At 36.2% G+C, this 23,251-nt stretch overlaps 1 protein-coding gene and 1 pseudogene across 1 annotated transcript in view; one reads left to right on the forward strand and one right to left on the reverse strand.

Moving 5' to 3' along the window:
* Positions 1 to 23,251, forward strand: part of DZIP3 (DAZ interacting zinc finger protein 3) — a 96,333-nt gene that overhangs the window by 68,080 nt on the left and 5,002 nt on the right. The window contains exons 22-29 of the mRNA XM_025873892.2: positions 7,706 to 7,774; positions 10,236 to 10,332; positions 11,816 to 11,919; positions 13,445 to 13,532; positions 15,136 to 15,237; positions 19,003 to 19,128; positions 21,035 to 21,174; positions 22,722 to 22,842. Of these exons, the coding sequence (XP_025729677.1) occupies positions 7,706 to 7,774; positions 10,236 to 10,332; positions 11,816 to 11,919; positions 13,445 to 13,532; positions 15,136 to 15,237; positions 19,003 to 19,128; positions 21,035 to 21,174; positions 22,722 to 22,842 (847 nt within the window). The remainder of the gene's footprint in view (positions 1 to 7,705; positions 7,775 to 10,235; positions 10,333 to 11,815; positions 11,920 to 13,444; positions 13,533 to 15,135; positions 15,238 to 19,002; positions 19,129 to 21,034; positions 21,175 to 22,721; positions 22,843 to 23,251) is intronic.
* Positions 5,447 to 7,422, reverse strand: LOC112825785 (mannose-1-phosphate guanylyltransferase regulatory subunit alpha-like; annotated as a pseudogene).

A 23,251-nucleotide genomic window follows, 5' to 3' on the forward strand; every position in this document is an offset into this window, starting at 1 on the left:
AGTGAGACTTAGGGTAATCTGAGGTGGGACTGGTCAGTACTAGGTATCACCTCTACTCTCCTCATGGGGAGCTCAGCTGCCACCCCTGGGGCTAGTTGGCACTCTCTTTTCTCCCCTCTCCCCAGCTGGTGCCAGAGGGGCCCAACATGGACCTCCTGCTCTCCACCCTGTAGCCACAAAGCAATGTGAGTCAGCCCTGTGCTTTCTCTTTCCCTGGTGTCAGTAGGGCCCAACAGGAAGCTGATTTTACACTCTACTGAGAGGCAAAAAGCAGAGTGAGTTGGTGCCCCACTTTCTTGGGAAATGTCGGTGGGACCAGGGAGGTACTGACCTTCTACACCATTCATCTGCATTGTGACAGAGTGTCAGTGTGCGGTTTTGGTGGGATGTTGTTAACAGGGCTGAATGGAAAGCTAAACATACACACTCAGTCCTCACACTACACAGGGGGTCTTCCTGCTAAAAAAAAAAAAAAAAAATTCGGAGTCTCATAATATCCAAAATACCTAGGTATACAAAGAACTAGGACAATCACAACATGAAAGAGAAAGATAGTCAACAAAGGACAACTTTAAGATGATTCAGATTTGAGAACTGTCTGACAAAGATTTTAAAGCGACCATCATAACAGTGCTTCAGCAACAAAATTGAATTCTCTTTAAACAAATGAGAACCTAGGAAATCTTAGCAAAAAATGTTATAATAAAGGATGGAAATTATAAAACTGAAAAATACAATAACTGAAAATCTTGCTGGATATAATCACTAATAAATTAAAGATGACAGAGGATTGAACCAGTGAATTTGAAGACAGATCAAAAGACATTACCTAATCTGAACAGCAGAGAGGAGATAAGACTAGGGAAAAGATTTAAAAAAAAAAAAAAGGGACAGAGTCTCAGTGACCTGTGGGACAATCATAAAAGTTAAAATTCTTACTAGAATCTCAGGAGGAGAGAAGAGAGATGGGGCGGGGTGGTTATTAAAAGAAATGAGGTGAAATACATAAATTTACAAAATCAAGAAGCTGAGTGAATCCCAAATAGTATAAACCCAAAGAAGTCCATTCCAAGTCACATAACTAAACAGAAAGCTAAAGACAAAAAATCTTGAAAGAACCAGAGAAAAAGAAAACATGTGGGAACACAAATTCACATGACATCGAATTTCTCATCTGAGACCATGGAGGCCAGAAGGAATGGCACATTATTTAAGTACTGGAAGAAAAAACCTAAAAGAAAACAACAGAAAACAAGAATCTTGAATCCTATATCCAGCAAAAGTGTCCTTTAGAAAGAAGGAAATAAAGATGAGTCTCAGACAGGAAAAGGATAAGAATCTGTTGCTACCAAAGCTACCATTAAAGAATGGCTAAAAGAGGAGCGTCTGTCTTCGGCTCAGGCTCTGATCCCAGGGTCCTGGGATCGAGTCCCACATCAGGCTTCCTGGTCAGCGGGAAGCCTGCTTCTCTCTCTCCCACTCCCCCTGCTTGTGTTCGCTCTCTCGCTGTCTCTCTCTCTATCAAATAAATAAATAAAATCTTTAAAAGTAGAAAGGCTAAAAGGAAGATCTGTAAACATAAAGGAAATGATAATAGAAGCTTGGAACTTCAGAAAGGAAAGAACATCAGAATGAGTAAAGGGGGGGGTAAATAATAAGAGTCCATCCTGTTTCTCATTAATTTCTTAAATCATACTTGATGCTTGAATCAAAAATTATAATACCATCTCTTGTGGAGTTTAACATGTAGAGGAAATACAATTATATTTTAAAAGTGTAGAGGGTAAAGGGACCTATGTGAAAGTAGGGAAAATATCAATACCAGTAGACTATACATATTGTAATACCAAGTGCAACCACTAAGAAAGCTAAAGAGAGAGAAAGAGATACATTCGAATGCACTATAAATAAGTCAAGATGTAATCCTAAAAAATGTTCAAATAACCCACAAGACTGTAAGAAAAGAAAAACAGGAAACAAAAAAATAATGGCAAACTTAAGTCCTAACATCAATAATTACCTTACATGTAAATGGTTTAAATATATCAATTAAAAGACACTGGCAGAGCAGATTTCAAAAACAAAACAAAACTGTAATCCAACAATATGTTATTTACAAGAAACTTCAGTTTCATCAACATAGGTTGAAAATAAAAGGATGGTAAAATGTATACAATGTAAAAACATTTAAAAGGCAGGAATGGTTGTATTAATAACAGATAAAATGGACTTCAGAGCAAAAAACTACTGGAGACAAAGAGGGACGTTACATAATGATGACAGGATCAATCCACCAAGAAGACATAACAACCTAAAAGTGTATGTACCCAACAACAGAGCCTCAAAATATATGAAGCAAAACCTGATAGAACTATAAGGAGAAATAGAAAAACCTGCAGTTATAGTTGGTAATTTCAGCACTGTATTCTCAGTAATTTATAAAACTACTAGATAGAAAATCAGCAAAGATACAGAATTTCTGCAATCCATCAACCAACAGAATTTAATCAATATTTATAGGACATGTCACCAGATAACAGCAGAATACACATGCTTTCAAGTGGCCATAGAAAACCATGATAGAACATATCCTGGCCCATAAAACCAACAAATTTAAAAGCAATGAAAGCATGCAAAGCATATACTCAGATCAAAATGGAGTCAAACTAGAAATCAATACCAGAAAGATAACAGGAATATCTCCAAACTACACAGCACTTCTAATTAATCCATGGGTCAAAAAAGAGATTTGAAGGGAAATAAAAATGTTGAACTGAATTAACATTAAAATACAATGTATCAAAATTTGTGGGACACAGCTAAAGTAGTTCTTTGAAGATTTATAGCACTAACTGTACACATTTGAAAAGAGTTGAAAAATTCTCAATCTAATCTAAGCTCCCTCCTCAAGAATCCAGAGGAAAAAAAGCAAAATAATCTAAAAGAAGCAGATGGAATTAATAAAGGTTAGAAGTAATGAAATTGCAAACAGAAAAACAATGAAGAAAATCCATAAAACAGAGCTGTTTCTTTGAAAATATTAATAAAATTGACAGACCTCTACCAAAACAAACAAAAAGGAGATACATATACCACCTGATGGTATGAAATGAAATGAAAGAGTGATAACACAGCAGACTCTGCAGATAGAGAATTATGCTGAGTGAAAAAAGTCAATCCCCAAAGCTTATATACCATATGATTTCATTCCTATAACATTCTTGAGATGGCAAAATTTCAAAAATTTTAACATGACAAAATCATAAAAATGGAAAACAGATTAGTGATCCAAGGTTAGGAGGAGGAAATGGGAATGGGAGCAAAATGAGGTATTGTGATAAAACTGGTCAGTGTCTTGACTGTATCATTATCAACATCCTGGTTAATATATTATAGTTCTATAAGACATTAACATTGAGGGAACATGAGCAAAGGGTACATGGGATCTCTCTGTATTATTTCTTATACCTGCATATGAATCTATGATTATCTCAAAAGTTTAATGTTTTGTGTGTGTGTGTGTTTTGTTTTTTTTAAGTAAAGTTAATCCTTCAACATGGGTTTGAACTATGTGGGTCTGCTTATATGTAGATTTTTTGGATAAATATAGTACCATAAATGTATTTTTCTTTTATGATCTTAGTAATATTTTCTTTCACTTCGTTGTAAGAATACAGTATATAATACATAAAATAGACAAAACATATATTATTTGACTATATTATCAGTAAGGTTTCTTTCTGGTCAACAGTAAGCTATTAGTAGTTAAGCTTTTGGGGAATCAAAAGTTATATACAGATTTTCATCTGCATTTGCTGGAGGTAAGCATCAGTGTCCCTAACCCCTATGTTGTTCAACGCCAACTGTACATATAAATAACTGTCAAATGGCGCCATACTTAATAGGGATTTTGTAGGGTAAAAAGAGTACTGATGATTGTTGTGGCAAGGAAGAACTTCGATGAACACAATATTGAACCTTGCCTATGTAGGTTGAGATTGGAAAAAACACAGGGCATTTAGGCTGAGAGGAAACATGAGCAAGCATGGTGTGTGTTCTCATACAGCTTTTAAGCCTTTGTTCAATTCACTTGAACATGTCTCAAGAGTATATGATAAAAATGTAAATATTTTTAAATTGTAAAATGTTGATTTCTTTTACTTTATGGTGTTTATTAGGAAGCAGAAAAAAATTTTTTTTTCTTTGGCCTAGTTCAATGTCAGTCCTACAGTAAATGTTCAGTAAATGTTTGCCAATGATAATTGAAGAATTAACAAAGAAGATTTATATAATAGCAACATATTCTGAACAAATTACAATAAGCACTTAATAAATGTAAACTACTGTCAATAAAATTCATATAATAAACTTGGTAGCCAGCCAGAGTAAGCTTGAGAACTTAGATCTTTCAGAAAAGAATGTCTAATCCTATCCTCATGTTATTCAAGAGAAAAATAAGACTAAGGAGTTGTGACTGCCTGAACATATATAGCTGTTTCCTACCCAAGCTGGATGATAAGAACTATGCCTACCTTATCCTCTGTTATTTAAGAATCCAGGCCTTCTGAATTCCCCACCGCCTCTTCAGCTCTTTATTTCCCACTCAAAACTATAGCCAGGTAAAATATTAAAGTAATGGAAGCATTCAAAGGAAAGGAGGATGTCAATTTAAAAAGTCTTACTACCTCCTTTTCAAATCTCTCTACATACTCCTGCATACCATAGTAACAAAGCTCGTCTTTCTTCTTTACTTGAGAACATGATCTCTTTTGTGTAGAAACAGACCTGTTTCTTTTCATTGCATTTTCAGTTCAATAAAACATTGATGAACAGACACTTCTCCAAAGAAGATATACAAACGGCTAACAGACACATGAAAAAAATGTTCATCATCATTAGCCATCAGGGAAATTCAAATCAAAACCACATTGAGATACCACCTTCCATCAGTTAGAATGGCAAAAATTGATAAGGCAAGAAACAACAAATGTTGGAGAGGTTGTGGAGAAAAGGGAACCCTCTTACACTGTTGGTGGGAATGCAAGTTGGTACAGCCACTTTGGAAAACAGTGTGGAAGTGCCTCAAAAAATTAAAAATAGAGCAACCCTATGACCCAAGAATTGCACTCTTGGGTATTTACCCCAAAGATACAGATGTAGTGAAAAGAAGGGCCATATGCACCCCAATGTTCATAGCAGCAATATACGCAATAGCCAAACTGTGGAAAGAGCCGAAATGCCCTTCAACAGACAAATGGATAAAGATGTGGTGGTATTTTTTTTTGGCTCCAAGGTTCACTGGGGTTTATTAAGGAGTGAAGAGGGAGGCCAGGAGTCCCCCAGCCACCCACGTTGCTCCTGGCATGTGAGAATCCCGCCTGGCTTCCTCTGTTTTGGACAGAGGCTGGCCATACAGGCAGGAGCTTCGAGGGGAGTGGGTAGGAGTTGGGAGTTGGGGGGATGTGCCTTCTGGCAGTCTCCCTCAGAGGATGATCTGGTTGGTGAAGCTGCGGCTCAATTCCTTGTGTGGCAGAACAATCAAATTCAGGATGAGCACCTCAGCAGGGATCCGGACACGGCAGCCTAGGATGGTGATGGCAGGCAGCAGCTTCCCATCCTTGAAGAGGCTCTCACTGTCCATGTGCGCTCAGGGGTTGTTGGGATTGGGGTCATTGGGGGTACCCTGCACACGGGCCCAGTGCCCCACAGTGCTCCCCCAGCCCACAATGGTGTGCAGAACACATGTGTGCTCCTGCAGTGTGGCCCCATGGAGGACGATGCTCTCGTGGAGCCGCACACCCTCGCCCACGGTCACCCCCCTCCCCAATGGAGACGTTGGGGCCCAGCACCGCCGACGGGACCACCTTAGCTGTGGGGTGGATGTAAACATTTCCTCGGATTTGTGGACCCCCGGGGGCATGCTTGGCCAGGCGTTCTGGGTGAGTGAGCTGGTACTGGCCCAGGTAGAGGCGGGAGGCATAGAGAGCTGAGCCTGCAGACTTGATCTGGCTCCAGATACCATCAGTGAGGTGGACGTAGATCTGGCCCTGCCCGGCCAGGACGGAGAACACATCCTGCTCCAGGCGGATGGTTCCTGCTCCTGGCCACAGGCCTGAAGAGTCCTCCAGTTGCCCATCCTGCTGGTTTTGCTGGAAGACATCCCGAAGGGGCTTCAGGGCTTCCAGGGAAAAGAGGTAGATGCCACAGTTGATGACGTCACTAACAGAGGTGCTAGGTTTCTCCACATAGTGCAGGACCTCGTGTGTCTGTGGGTTCTCTACAATGCAGCCGTAGTTGAGGGACTGTGGAATATTACTCAGCCATCAAAAAGGATGAATACCCAACTTTTACGTCAACATGGATGGGACTGGAGATGATGCTAAGTGAAATAAGTCAAGCAGAGAAAGTCAATTATCACATGGTTTCACTTATTTGTGGAACATAAGGAATAGCATGGAGGACATTAGGAGAAGGAAGGGAAAAGTGAAGGGGGGGAAATTGGAGGGTAGATGAACCATGAGAGACTGTGGACTCTGAGAAACAAACAGGATTTTAGAGGGGAGGGGGGTGGGGATATGGGTTAGCCCCATGATGGGTATTAAGGAGGGTACATATTGCATGGAGTACTGGGTGTTATACGAAAACAATGAATCATGGATCACTACATCAAAAACTAATGATGTATGGTGAACCTAACATAACAAAATTTAAAAAAAAATCCGTTTTAAATCTAAAAAAAAAAAAAACACTGATTGTCTCTATAGCTTCTAAGAAGCTTGGAGTAGAGGTGAGTGGGTAATCTCTGAAATCTAATAGTAAGCAATCTAGCCAACATTTAAAGTCATTGTTTTAAGGTTATCATTCCAATAATTTATATTAACTCAAATCCCTGTGTATCCCAAGTGTCTGAACATAGCAGAACTTAAAGAGAAATGTGCTTTTGCTGTAAACTTCTTCATGTTATAGCAAATTAATGGGTCAGTGTAAAAACTTAGTTGTGAGGAGATATATAGCAGCACAAGGAAGGAACATCAGAAATGGTTTGTGAACATATATCAAAGAAAAAGTATTACTTTGCACTTCTCTCAGTAGCTTTTTGCATATTAATTTTTAAACCAATCACAGGTTATGTTTTCTGATTTATATAAAGTTTTTAACCAGTCTTCCCATGATTAGGTCATGTCAGTGACTCCCCAGTTATAATTTACTATTTTAATTAAAATTCTTAATTGCACACAGCCTCATTACTTCTATATTTAATATCTGATTTCTTTCAGACCTTAACCCTTTAATAGTTTATATGACTTGATATAATAACTTTGTAAGAAAAGTTTTAAAGTTCTCAATCCTACCACAGGCCTAGGAAATCAGAACATACCATCTGTGTTTTCTTGTGGGTAAAGTACAAAGGACTAAAGACATTTTTGTGAGTCTTTGAACTGGGGATACAAGTTCTCTTTGGCTTCTAATTGATGGGGTTAGAACTTAGTACTTACCTTCTTGGGGAAGTCAGTAAATCAGACATCAGAAAAAAAAAAAAAGATAAATTCCAGAAGGACTAGGTATAGGAGACTAATTATTTTCAGGCTCAATATTTGTGGCCCCAAATGGTCATACTTAGTCCCTCCTCAGCTACAAGGGGAGCTGTTCTGACTGTATTAATGACAAATAATTTCTAATATTTATCACTTTTATCTTTCCTTAGATTACAGCGTCAGAGCCATGCTAAAGATAATGAAATCAAGAATCTTAAAGAGCAACTTTCCATGAAAAGGTACAAACTTAGCTATTGTTTTGGTTGAGTATACATCTCTAAAACTCTAGGTATATTCATTAAGCATGTTCTGGCCAGGGTAGGCATATAATTTATTATCCAAACTGGGATACTTTTGAGCATGAAATTGAGCATTAATAATTAGACTGGGATAACAGTTACAAACTGGAATTGTCCTAGGCAAATTGGTGGGAGGGTATGTTCACTTTAACTCTGGCCCTAGAAAACTGCTGGGAGAGATTAGATCAGCAAAGTTATGGTCCCACAACAAGCTAGGCAGGGACCATAGCTTATGTGTTCTTATCTCTTTGCCCTAATCAGTACTGCTAAGTGTGACTGATTTATGAAATTGGCTGAGTTTTATTCTGATTCACATATTTTTGCCTGTCGGTAATTTTTTAATAACTTTTTTTGAGATCTAATTCATATAGCATAAAACTCAGTGTGTTAAATTATACAATTCATTGGCTTTTAGGATATTCACAGAGGTATACAACCATCACCTCTGTCTGATTCCAGAACATTTTTATCACCCTAAAGAAATCCTGGTTCCATTAGAAGGCATTCCTCATTCTCCCCTCCCCTAGCTTCTGGCAATCATTGATTTATTATTTGTCCCAGTGGATTTGCTTATTCCAGACATTTCATATAAATGTAATCACATAAGTACCCTCTTGTGATTAACTTCTTACTATACTATATGTCCATATTGTAGCATATCTCAGTATGCATTCCTTTTTGTAGGTAAATAATATTCCATTGTATAAATACACCACAATTTATCTTTTCATCAGTTGATGGACATTTGATTTGTTTCCATTTTTTCACTATTATGAATAATGCTATTATGAACATTTGTAAGCATATTTTTGTATGAGCATAAAGTTTTCAGTTCTCTTGAGTATATACCTAAGCGTGGGATTGCTGAGACATGCAGTAAACTCTGTTTAACTTTTTGAGGAACTACCAAACTTTTCCAAGTGACTGCGCATCTTACAGTCCCACCAGCAATGGAGGTGGGTTCTGATTTCTCCACATCCTCACAAATACTTGTTGGATTACCTGTTTTTATTTTATCCATTGTAGTGGATGTGAAATAGTAGATCATTGTGGTTTTGATTTGCATTTTCCTAATGATTTATTATGTTGAACATCTTTTTGAGTACTTATTGGCTATTTGTGTATCTCCTTGGAGAAATGTCTATTCAAATCCTTTGGCCATTTTTTAAATTGGGTTCTTTGTCTTCTGTTGAGTTTTCAGAGTTCTATGCATGTGGATACAAGTCCTTTATCAGATACATGATTTGCAAATATTATCTTCTGTTCTGTGGGTTGTCTTTTTACTTTCTTGATGATATCCTTTAAAGCACAGAAGTTTTTAATTTTGATGGAGTCTAATTTATTTTTTTCTCTTGTTCTCATAAGCAATTATGCAACAGTATTCAATGGCATAATAAGTCCTCTTGGTTGAATTAATATATGTCCTTGAATATTTTTTTCCCTCAAGACACTCTGGCCATAGTGGTATTAATAATATATTGTTTTATCAAACTTCTCATCAATGTTTGTCAAGTATGCAAGCATCCAAGTGTTTCTAAGAAAACATTGAGGATAGCTTTTGTACAAGTCCCTATTACAATATTATATTTCCAATCAGTTGTTTCCTTTAAAGACATAATTTGGTTTGTATGCCCTGAAATTTGGGCCTCAGGTGTAGGAAGCTGAAATGGGATAGGAAAAAGAAAGACCTGATAGGTAACCTTTCTCTATAATGTCCTTCATAAATACTGTCCTTATCATCTCCCGCTCTCCTTTTTAAGCTGTAGGATTTGTTTTCATTCTAAGGTATTGAATGTGAGCTGAGATACTGAGATAACCAGTGCAACATTTTAATGCAGTAATTTAGCTTTAATGCAGTGAGGGCAGGGATGATAAAAACCTTTGTAGTTGCTCTTTTGGGGATACAGAAAGGCTTGTAGAAACTTTATGAGAAATTTGATGGTAATAGCTAACATTTGTTTAATACTTAATATGTACTAAACACAAAATGCTTTTATGTATATTATCTGAATGTGTTTTCGCAGCAGCTCTTTGAGGTCAGTAATACAGTGTTCTCCATTTTCACATGTAAAGAAACTAAGGTATAGAAAAGTTAAGGAACTTGCCCAAGGTTTCACATTTATTAAGTTTCAGAACTCAGATTCATCCTCAGACAACTTTATTTCAAAGCCAAGTTTTAAATCCTAGCCCTTACGTTGACAACTTTAAAACTATACTCTTGGTAGTAAAAGATAATAGTAAGGGTTAAGTAATGTCTTCTCTTGTTTTTATATGCTGTAAACTTTTACAAGAAATCATTTCTTACTCACTGAATAGCTTGAATCTTTCTCCCTCCTGAATAAGGTGGAAAAGTCTGTCCTTGCTGCAATGTTGCTGACTCTTTAATGATCATATATTCCAGATCTCAGTGGGAAATGGAGAAGCATAATCTGGAAAGCACAATTAAAACATACTTAAGCAAACTGAATGCAGAAACTAGCAGAGCTTTAACAGCTGAGGTAAAAAAAAAAAAGAGAGAAATGGGGTTGGGGAGGGAAGTTTTGCTTGTGTACTAGTATACTAAAGAATTGAAAAAAGACTGTTCTAAATGAACAGAAATAAGTCATCTTAGGACCAGCCAGAAGAACATAGCTTCAACTCTTGTGCTTTTTTGACTCATTGGAATTTTGTACATGATTACTTCAATGTTGATGATCTTATGTTGTTTTTCCCCAAATGACTTCAGGAAATTGGTCTGCTTCAGTATGTATAGCAAATACATACATTTTGGGAAAATTCTCATGAAGCCAGGTCACTAAGCCAAAATTCTAAGAATAACATTTTACTGCGGGAGATAACATCTCCTTTCTTTGTTACTTTCTACATAGATCTTCCCAAAGCACATACACATCATACACTACAATTTCAAAAACCAACTTACTTTCTAGATCCCCAGAATATCATCCAGTTTCTTCTAAGCTAACTTAGAACACCACAGCTAGGGTCTCTTCCAAAAGATACATGATTATCTTTATGTATGTAATTTTTACTTATAGATAACCAAACTTGATATACAGTAAGATTCAAATTTTTAGAGAGCTCACTAACATTAAAAGGATTATATAAACCTTCCCACATCTATCATGGGTAAGCTGTATTCTTGAGCAGAATGCTTGGGAATCCAGAGGTCAATATTCAAGGAATGATACCTGAACCAAAAATCCCTGGAGATTAGTAAAATGCAAGCTATAACTGAAAAACAAAACCCTCAGATTATGTTAAGAGCTCAAGTTTGTATATTTTGTGTCTCACTACTTTCTACTTCCACTATTAATTTTAGAAACACTTAATGCTGTCCAAGAATATACTCTCTTTTCAGCAAATATTGAGTGATTAGTGAGAAAAAACAGGCCAAGTGAGCATGCAACAGTAATGGTGCAGAATAAATTCCTGCTATGGGGAGACAGACTCGATGACCTCCCAAGGCCCATTTGGGTGGTCCTCCTGGCGTGGTCTGATTATTTTCTTATCCCTTCATCAATTAAAAAAAAAAGCAAATAGCAGGACTTCTGGGAGTGTTCTTAAACTTTACTGAATATTAGAGTTACCTGAGAACTTTTAAAAATTCCACTACTCAGGCAGCACTTGGTATCAATTAAATTAGAATCTCTGGGACCAGGGCATCTTTCTTTTTTGTTGTTGTTGTTTTAATTTTTTTATTGTTATCAGGGCATCTTTCTTTTAAAGAGTCTGAGATGATACCAGGGTATGTTCAAGTTTGAAAACTAATGTTCTGGAATGTTTACTAACCCAATAACCATTGAGTAAAAAAGAATTGTAGAATTAATCAGAGTTTTTATAATGTACTGTGGCTGGTCAGGAAGTTCAGGTGCTGGAAGAGATTGAAAAATAGCTTCAACTTTCCTTGAAATGATTGAGAAAAGGATGTGTTCATTTTCAAGGGCATCTTCAACTTCTTTGTCTTTCTCTCAAAATCTGTAGGTGTATTTCTTACAGTGTCGTAGAGATTTTGGTTTGCTTCATCTAGAGCAGACTGAAAAGGAATGCCTCAGTCAGCTTGCCAGGGTGACTCACATGGCGGCAAGGTACCATTTCCCTCTTCCTTAATGCGTCTTCATCTCAGAGATACAAGTGGCTTTAAGGCTGAACAGAATCTCTGTTTTACATGTATGACATCAGAGTCTTGGAAGTGAACAAACCCTTATTTTTTTTAAACCTCCAAAATCCTTTAGTCACTTTGCTGCTTTTACTTGGTTGCTTCTGCAGAAGCACTGAAGTCTACTGGGAGTACAGTAATAGCTGCGTACAGATTTTTCCCTTTCTCTGTAGTGAAGTAGATAAAAAACCTCAGAAACATGCATGAAGCCCGGATATTTACAAAACAGGGTGGATTCTAAGTGGAAAACCTTTTTCTAATTAATTTCTCTTCTAGTGCTTGATTTTTAAATACAAAAGGGAAAAATCAATATTAACACCTAAAATCACATGGTAAAGGCAGTTTCTTGCTGTGTTATAATAAATGAATGATTTTCAAATATCAGGCAGGTTGCATGAGATTATCCTTAAATTTATAATTTTATACCTTCATACTGAATTAATTAAATTAGAATTTCTGGGACCAAGGCATCATTATTTTTTAATGATTATCATTTTAATGATCATCATTATTCTTCAATTCTAAAGAATCAGAATCTCTGATGTTTAGCAAGATTCCCAGGATATACTGATGTGCATTCAGGTCCGGGAAGCACTGTTGTAAGTGATCAGTCTATCTTTGCTTGCTAGAGGGAGAAGGGGCACTATAAACTAAAATATTATCAAGCCTCTTTGTATAAGATGATCTCAGTGATAACTTGTTCTGCTCTTTTAAAGCTGGTGTGCTGGGTGATACTGGGGTGGGGATGTTATAACGGGGCCTTTTGAAAGGCCTCATGAAATCTCTCTTCTAGAGATGGCAGACCTTAAACACCTCAAAGCTGTTCCTACTTAAGTCATTTGGTGGGCATGTTTGGCAGAGCTGCTGTATTGGTGCAATTTAGGCACTGCATAGAGGCAACAATCTAATTGATCCTCGCAGAAGAGGTACTTCTTTCTGATTTGCCCTCCCATAAGGAATATCTTTTTCTAATTTGCAGAAGAGCTGATAGGCCAGGCACAGCCCTGTGATGTCAGGGTTATGGTGAAGATAGTCCAAAACCTGCTTCCAAGAGGAGTCAGCATCTTTGAGAATGCTCCTGCATTGGATGGCTAGGGCACTTTCTCTGTTTGACCCTCTCTGCCTCCTTACTTCAGTGGAGGGATTCCTGTGTAAAGGTTTTATATGTCCTAAAAAAAATACTATCAGGATAGAAGAACACTTGATGTTCTGGAAGCAGAAGTTATATTTGCTCTTGAAAAAAGACATATGTTCCCAGTCTTTGTTTTATTTTTAATAACAAACCCTTCCATACAACTTTGTGCCCATTTGAGGTAATTGTTGGTGATGGAGGTAATTTTGTTGTTGTTTTATGTTATTTACATATATGCTAAAGAATATAATGGAAATTTTTGGAGACCTGTGTGGTATATAAAAAGAAAGAACTTTCTCTTGTGTCTCCTTTTCTACACCAGCAATCTGGAATCACTTCAATTAAAGGCTGCAGTAGAGAGTTGGAATGCCATCGTAACAGATGTTAGAAACAAGATTGCATTCCTCAGGGTAAGTGGTGAAGTATCTCGGGAGTAAATTGACTGAATGTTGTAGGTGGTATATACTTAAAGAAACATCTAACAACAATTACTGGAGAAATTTAGGGAAGAACCTGTTTTTTTCAGTTACTAAAGTTTATGCCTTTTCAAGGTTTGAGATCGATTATTTCCATGCTTCACACCTAATTTTCCAAATTCCAAAGCTGATGCTGCTCCAGTCAAAAATAAGTGTTGTAACTTGGTCTGAGTAATTATGTATTTATAAAATTAAAAGGAAGATCAAGCAGACCTGTATTAGTTTTCAATCTTAAACTTTTATGTAACTTTTTCAGAATGCAAAATAATAAATTATTCATTATTGGTTTAATAAAATTAGGACTATGCTTATGGGAATCTAAAGAGGTAACCCATTAAATATTTATAATTTCTTCATTTGGCTTTAGGATATTTTTGTATTTATATCTTAAAGTAAATATATAAGGGCACCCAGGTGGCTCAGTCAGTTAAGCATCTGCCTTCGGCTCTGGTCATGATCTCAGGGTCCTGGGATCAAGCCCCACCCATATCGGGCTTCCTGCTCAGCGGGGAGCCTGCTTTTCTCTCTCCCTCTCCCTCTGCCTCTTCCCCCTGCTCATGTGCATGTTCTCTCTCTCTCTCTCAAATAAATAAATAAATAAAATCTTTTTTAAAAAAAGTATATAATGTTCATTGTTTTGTGATTTCACAACACTGCTACTAAAATAATGACATTTAATCGTGACCACTGCCTCAAAGTGTTACCTTCTTTTCTAGCTTTTCCACTGGTGGCCTTGACTGTTTCTCTCCCAGACTCTTTCTTATTCAGTCTTTAGTGATGCTTAGCATTTATGGTGGGTTTATTCGGAGTTCTGGCCTGCCCCTTGTTCTCCGTCCTTGTTTTCTTTCAAGGACGTCTTCTGTGGGGAGTTTCTAAATGTTTTGTTTCTTAAGCATTTCTTTTTCAGTCTCTTTGGGTTGTTTACAAAACAGTACTGTAAAGTAAAATGGGGACAGTGCCAAAAAATATTGAAAACATGTTGTTAAGTTTCAGTGATTGGAATCATACTTTCGGCATAATCCAAGAGAATAAAACAAAGGTATATGTGGTACTGGAGAAAGCTAGAGGTATAACTTTGAAATAAACAAAATGTGGGTATTTAGTGAGTATTCCCTAAAATTTTCCCACCAGTGAACATTTGCAAGTAGCGCAACTCTTCATTACAAATACTTTTTTCCTGTATTTTTCAGCCCGTATATTACTTATAGCTTCTTGAATCTTTAGATGCTGTTCACTTTATATGATTGGTTCCCATTTGGGGGCTGAAAATTATGGAAATACTGAGGAATTATCACAGGGTCTGTGAATTATGTCTCTTTGTATCTTGCCAATGAACAGATACTTCTATAGATACAACTGTTTACGTTTGAGGATAGTGTGTTACAGAATTATTTTTATGTCAAAAACTGTTATGTTATTCCTGACATAATAAGTTGAGAATAACTGTTCTATTATTAAAAACTACAGCAAGTGTTCCCATATGCTATTTCTTTGAAGTTGATTTTGCTCTAAAATACTGTTTCTCTTCTTCTACTAGACACAGTACAATGAACAAATTAACAAGGTGAAGCAAGGGTTTGCCTTGAGTACCCTGCCTCCAGTCCAACTTCCTCCACCACCACCTAGTCCTGAGATACTGGTAAGAAATATGACATTTTGAAAAATTGCCATCTTTATCTTGAAATGGTAAGGGCTATAAAACTGAATATTCAGTATGTTTAATGTGTGTTCAAAATAGAATAGGCACATGTTGTGCATATTGTTTGTAATTATGTCCATTCTTGCTGTATTATCTTCAGATGCTATAACTAGTTGACTGGCTTAGCTGAGGCCAGGGCATAGGTGTATCACTGGATTTTAGTGATGCATTTGGTATGTAAAGAGGTAATGTATTCTCATTTTATCCTGTAAGTATCACCTGCAGTATGGGAGAAAACTGATGAATGTGCAGAATTCCCAAGCGCTCAGGTTACCCCAGTGACTAAAACATCTCGTTATAGTACCCAGCTGGCTAAACTTCACCCCTCCACTTCTACTTTTGACATTCTTTTCCTTAACTTTTATCTTCTGTTCTACCTTTAACAGTTTCCATTGATGCCTCTTCCCTGCTTATTGCTGGGAATCAGTGAGCCTCAACCAGATACCTTTCTGTTACACTATGTTATCCTTTTGGGAAACCTAGTACCTTAATCCAGTAAATTCATACAGCTTTCCAAGAACTTTTAGGATAGAACCATTAGGTGATAATTTTAATTATCAGAACAGATCTGGGAATAGGAAAAGGAGAAAGATTTGAGATCTTTAGCAGCAAATCACTTTTTGCCATCAGTACCTCTGCTTGTAGTAAAACTTTGAAAATGTTATTTCTGTAAATAGTTGAGTGTATCAGAGAACTTAAAAATTATGTGAATTATGTGGAGTTACACTGTGTTTCAAAAGCAGAATTCGAAACTAAAAGCATTATATGGTATACACCATGGTCTTTAGAATGCAGTATTGCCTATCATATTTTTGGTCAGTTCAGTTTTTATAGGAGCACTACATTATGGACATTATTATTTTAAGCTTGGAACTTTATCTTAGCCAACTACCCTGATAAGGAATGTATTACGTAAATGACGGAGAAGTCCAAAGAGTCTCCGTAGTTCTACAGGAAGTAACACATATTCTGGTACAATTTCTAGAAACCCTGTGCCTTCAGTCCATATTCAAACTACTGCCTGTAGGCTGTAGTTAAACTCTCCCATGACTCTAAATATAAAATGGCTCTGGAGACTCAGAAGCCAGATACAGAGATGTTTTTTAGAGTTTCTTGAAACCAGACCAGCAGAAGCTGTCTGATACCAGAGATAACTCCATAGCTGACATATGTAGTTAAACCTTGACCTCTGGATCCTCATCACTTTGGAGGCTTTCTTATGTTTGATGGGGCTTACATGGGTTTAGTCAAGGGCAAAACCCACTGGCAGTTAGGCTCTGTGCATCCTTCTGCTAACATCTGAGAGGTACATGTGTATCTTTTATGCTTCCTAACCAGAGTCACTGCTGTGCTTGAGCAAAGCTAACAGTTGTGTTAAAGTGCAGGCATCAGTGACCATTGAACATTAGTGAAATAGTTTGAGAGCACAAATGCTAGAAATGTAACAGTGATTTTCACCATAAATTGAGGTGGTTTTTACAATGGAAACAAACTAGAGATCTGGGTTTAAGTCCTAACTGTGAATAACTATGTTGGTCTTTGGAAAATCAGCTAATCTGGACTTTTGTTTTCACATATATAAACTAGGAAATTATACTAGATGATCTGGCTACTAAAGTCCATCTGTGGGTGTTGAATTTAAGTGATGAGTCACTAGATTTCTACTCCTGGAACTAATATCACACTATGTTAACTAACTAGAATTTAAATAAAAGCTTGAAAAAGGGAAGGGAGGGAGGGAGGAAGGAAGGGAAAAAGAAAAGAAAGAAAATCCATCTATCTCTGAGATCCTAGTAGTCTAAGGAATAGTCACCAGGCTTTAAATGTATAGTAGTCTAATCTGAGAAGTCTGAAATAATGGGTGCTCTTCCCAGTTTAACCCAGTATTTTTATATGTTTTATTATATCTTGGTTTTTGTACCCTGGCTATCTAATTCTCAAGGAAATGTTAGGTAATAGTTGTCTGCAAAGAGAGCAGGAATACTGACTCATACCCACCATCCATTCATTCTTTGAAAATTTTACATTCTGAAAATTGAAACATACATAAAAATAGAATAGTACCTCTGTGAACCAAGAGAGCCAGCTTCAATATTATCAACATGCCATGTCATCCTCTTCTTCCTGTTGGAATATTTTAAGGTATATATCATATAATCTCATCTGTGTATACTTCAGTATGTATTCCTAAAAGATGAGGACTTTTATTATTGGATATAATTATTATACCAGTTTCTTTACCTAAGAAAATTAAAATATCCAGTTAAAATTTATATTTCCCAATTGTCTGGAAAATGTCTTTCTTACCTAGTTTGCAATTTGGTTATAATTACTCTTACTTTCAAGAACTTATTTTTAAGGGGCACCTGAGTGGCTCAGTCGTTAAGCGTCTGCCTTCAGCTCAGGTCATGATCCCAGGGTCCTGGGATCGAGTCCCACATCAGGGAGCCTGCTTCTCCCTCTGCCAGTCCCCCTGTTGTGTTCCCTCTCTCGCTGTGTCTCTCTCGGTCAAATAAATGAATAAAATCTTTAAAAAAAAACAAAACTTATTTTTAAAAACAATCCACATAAGGTTTATACTTTGCATTTGGTTGATTGTTCTTTAAATCTGTAACAGCTACCTCACTCTCCTTTCCTTGATTTATGTCATTTATTTGTTTAAAAAATTATTTCTCTTGTTCAATTTCCCACATTATTGATTTGATTGCATCCTTGTGATGTCATTGCACATGTTCTACTGTTTCCTGTAAACTGTTCATTAGATCTAGAGGGTTGCTTAGAATCAGGTTCAGTATTTTTAGCAAGAGTACTTTATAGATGATGTATACAGGGTCTTTCTTTTGTAACATTAAATAAGAAATGTCAACCTCACATATCCATTTTAATGTTCCCCACTAACCTTTCAGCTACTGGTTTTAGTATCATTACTTAAAAGGGCTATGCTGATGTTCATTTTTTTTTTCTATTCAAAAAATAGTTGAACTTCTGCTTTATACCAGTGCTAGATCTGGCACATGGTAGAAACTTAATCTGTCCTCTTCCGTAGCCTAGTCGGTAAGGTATCTATCCTTTGGTAGATGCGAAGAAGGGCTAGCTTTCCACAAGCCCCTAGGAGGTGCAGTAACACCTACAAGCATGTGTCTACAAGTCATTGTAGGAGGCTTTATGCCCCAGGCCCGCTCCACTTGAGCTTTCTACTCTCATTGGAGCTAAACAAAGTCAAAACTCCATCAGATGGTACAAGTTCCCTCCAATACATAATCAGGGAAAGTAATATTTTCTAAAGGCAACTTTGGTTCTTTACTGGAATTTTGAGTGTGAGTATTGTTCATCAACGTGGCCAGTACTCATTGAGTAGCTCCTTTGCATAGCCCTATATTATAGTTGGAAGGGAACCTTAAAAAAATCACCTAACTTAACCCTCTGTTTTATAGATTAGTAACCTGGCATCCATGATTACCTAGCTAGGTGGAAAGAGGGTGAGACTAGAATCAACTTCTCTTCTCTGTGTTCTTTAGTATATTTGACTGCCCTTTGCTTTTCCAAATATTCATACATTTAACTGATGACAACACTGTTTCTACTGCTAGTGCTTTGTGTCTAGATTTCAAATTGGTATTTTTCCTCCCAACCATTGTTCTGAGTTTAGATCTTTGCCTAAATAAATGTGTGGAGTTTTTGTTTTTTTAACCTTTTCTATTTTAGATGCAGCAGTTCTTGGGAAGACCCCTTGTGAAAGAATCTTTCTTTAGACCCATACTCACTGTTCCTCAGATGCCTGCTGTTTGCCCTGGTGTCATCTCTGCGCCTGGCCAGCCTAGAGCTCCCCTGGTACAGATCTTTGTTTTTTTATCACCACAGTAGACTTCCTGAATGAATGTCTTCTATTTATTTGATAAGTGGTGATGGTGGTGGTAATAGTGGAGGGAGGAAAACTGATAATTGAATGAACAGTTCGATTTGAGGCACTCTGCTAGGAGCATTATGTATATTATTTCATTAACTGATCATCAGTTTTTGGATACAACGATAAATACATTTTTATAGTAGACAGTCCTTACACGATTTTGTAGTTTTGCGTCTATAATAGGCAACGATACAGGGTAAATGACATTTTTAATAGATCATTTATATTTATCATGTTTGGGTAGATTAAAAGGCAGAGAACAAAATTATGCCACAAAGCTAAAGAAAAATTTTATTTACGCAAACATAGACACACATAGGTATAGTAGGACAGTGTTTCAACTTTATCTACAAACACAATATAAATAGCATCATCTTGGAATATAGTATACTATAAAGTTATGAATCTTCCTTGCTACAACTAGTCACATAAACCTTATCCAAACCTGAAGAGGCAATAGAGAAATTTTAAATGACTAGGATTATTAGTTGTAATCTTGGCAGAGGTAAATGTTTATTTAAAAAAAATCTCCTAAAAACTGATGTTAAATATAACTAATGAAAAATTCTCTAATCTTGACTTTTCCATAAATACATTCTAGTCAATTTTTTGTACCTATAAACAGTCTCCCTTTGAAATATATAGTCAGATGGACTCATTTTTGTAGAGGCTGCCTCTGCAAACAAATAGGTATATAGGCTTTAACATGTTAACTGATACCACATCTTTTTATACCCATGGTATCACAGTGTCGCTCATGTGGTTTGCACCTGCACCATTATATAAGGAGCTATATATATAAAACTTTATTGAAAACTTTAAAGTACCTCAGCCTTCTAATAAGATTACTTTCTGATTCCTGGAGAAAAGCTTGATACTGAGGCAAACCCAGGTTTCTGGGCAGTATTCTCCTCTGACTTAGTAGGCTTTGTATGAGTTAATTTCAGTGGCTGTTAGTCATGGCTAATTTTTCATGAGTAATCTTATATTTGGAAAATAACCTGTAGAACATTAGGTAAAAGCTGTCATGTTGATAATTATCCTAGTAACCAGGTGAAAATATTCACTTGCTGATATTAATTAGAATCGTAAAGCTTCTAAGAAGAAACTACCCCAAGATCTGGCAAAACTCTGATAGTTTCATGGCTCAGAGTGTCACTACAACTTCCACACCAGCTTTGTCTGTAACATTCATGAGACATTGGGCAGACATTCTAGTAATATTCTCATCTTTATTCCTTTGAAAATTCAAATTTAGCACAAACTACTTTCATATTCAGAAAAATTATAAAAAGCAAATAACATAGAAATATACAATTTGGAAAGCAAAATTACCCTGCAATTGAATCCTAGGAAATAATCACTGTTTACAGATTGTTTATAACTTGAGACCTCTTTCTATGCATATATATTTTTTAAAAATATAAAAATGAGTCATACCATAAATACTATACCACAGACTTTTTAAAAAATGAAATATTTCATGGACATCTCACACTCAGATATATAGATCTGTTCTAAAGGATTGATTAGATATGCTATAATTAGCAGACTAGGTTGTTTCTAGGTTTTTAAAATAACAGCACTAAACACCCTGTATTTTTGTACATTTGCAATTACTGAGACTCACATGTCCCCTTTTAAAAATAAGGGTAATTATAAATAAGAAATATTATTGTGCTAGTTAAATAAAACTCTAAAAGGGGAATGTATATGTCAGTATTTCTCTTCATTCTACCCATTTTCTGAAGTGTGGGAATACCATGTTGTCATGGAATGTTACTTCCTAATAACTGAAGCTGATGGGTTATAACTCTGTGCTCCTTACAGATGACTGGTATAGCCTGGACTGTGCCAGCACCTGTGGGAGAGGCTGTGTCTCCCAGTGCAAGTCTGGGAAGTGATCCCCCCATGATGAATTGGGAGAGGATTACAGACAGGCTGAAAACTGCTTTTCCACAACAAACCAGGTATCTTAATTTTTATTTAGTTTGAGTACAGATCATACGCTACAGTTTCCATAACCATAATTAGGACAATGAAACAAACACAAACACACAAATATATTACCTTACTGTGGCCTTAGTAAGGAAAATGAAATTTAAAGAAATAGTGTTCAATATAAATGCTAAACCTCTTCACTGAATTTATTAGTCTTAAGTTATGAAAGAATAGATTTTTAAATTTAGGTTTGCTCCTTTATTAAAAGTACAACTAGTCATAAACCTATCCAATTTTAATGCCACCAGTTACAATAATTATCTTAATAACCTCTTTCCAAAGTGAATTTTAAGTTGATTGTATGCTATACAAGCCCAAACATCAGGTTTTACCCTCCTATTTCCTTAATTTTATTAAGGCTTTTAATTTTTGTTAGAGAACACAGTTAAATGCAAGAAATAATGATTTTACTGTGCTTTTCACAGTGCTGACTTTAGCAGAAAGATACTTAATTTTTCTTCTCCAGAAATGAAGTTTTTTATCTTTACTTTTATATTTAAGGAAATAATTCTAGTTTTTAACCAATATTTTCACTTGAAGCCTAACCCTTTTATTTAATGAACATATTAGGCTTCAGGATTAGATTATGGTTTTATAAATATAGTGAGTAGATGCGGGGGGAAAATCGGAGGGGGAGACGAACCATGAGAGACTATGGACTCTGAGAAACAAACTGAGGGTTCTAGAGGGGAGGGGGATGGGGGGATGGGTTAGCCTGGTGATGGGTATTAAAGAGGGCACGTATTGAATGGAGCACTGGGTGTTATATGCAAACAATGAATCATGGAACACTACATCAAAAACTAATGATGTAATGTATGGTGATTAACATAACAATAAAATAAAAAGAAAATAGAACTGTAATACGTTTGTTATATATATATATATATATATATATATGTATAAAATGAATAGTAAATCAAAGGTAGTTTTACAAGGCTGATGACCTGACATTTCATTTGGGAAAGAAAATATTGCATTTTGCTTTATCCTACCAAAAATATATTCAGAGGCTTTGGGTCAAGGGACTGTGATAGTGGAATTGAAAAAGAACATATTAATTAATTGTGTGATAAAGAAACCTAGAAATATTTTAATGTGTCTTTTAGTTTCTCTGCTCTGTGTAATTTTTGAGTTTTACAAAAGTAAAATTACTAACACAGACGAGAGACAGACCTATAGTAACATAGTTAAAAAGGAGTATTTTGTTCCTGAGTAAAAGCAGTTAGAGACACAATAAAAGAGCTCAGTGCATAAGTTAAGTAGGTAACACACTCAGTTTTCATACAAGCTTTCAAAAACAGTTAAACTTTCTTTTTGGAAAGAATATTAAACTTTAGGAGTTTTTGTTTTGGTATAAGATAAATGTAGATAGACTTTAGCTCAGAGATCTAAAGGGCCACATCTATATGCTGCTACATATCAATCACAGAATAGGATTTTGTATCTTGTGTAGGGGGCACACCCTCAAGGCAGTAGGAAAAATCACCACTGCTCTTTCCTGGATCTCTTCCAGGAAGGAGCTTACGGATTTCTTACGGAAATTGAAGGACATTCATGGGAAGTCCTTATCTGGACTGACATTTGATGAAATTGTGTACAAGATTTCCCAATTTATTGACCCCAAGAGATCACAGGTAAAAACAAAAAGCCTTTATCTCCCTGCCCTTTTGTGTAGTACTGAGTGGTCTTAATTATCTTCATAACGTGTCTATAAATCAATAACCTATAATCACATTAAATTGTCTATTAACAATTCAACTTCAACTTAACAAATGACATTGGAAGTCTTTTTGAAATACTACCTGATCATTCTAGAATAAAACCCTCTTGAAATTTCTTCTAGGTTGCTTTGACTCTAAAAGAAGACCTTTTTTCTAATTTTAATTAAAAGAGCATATAATGTTTTTTTTCCTTTATCTGGGTCTGAGTATACAAGTAATATTGCTAACATTTTGTTTCAAGATTTCTTACAAATCTAATTGACTTTAACCCTTTTGCTAATTCTCACTGTACCCCTGTACCCCATTTTCTGCACTGTTCTGT

This window comes from Callorhinus ursinus, unplaced genomic scaffold (assembly GCF_003265705.2).
Source record: "Callorhinus ursinus isolate GAN/ISIS: 27379988/994484 unplaced genomic scaffold, GSC_fseal_2.0 scaffold1, whole genome shotgun sequence".
In the NCBI taxonomy this organism is placed as follows: Eukaryota; Metazoa; Chordata; class Mammalia; order Carnivora; family Otariidae; genus Callorhinus; species Callorhinus ursinus.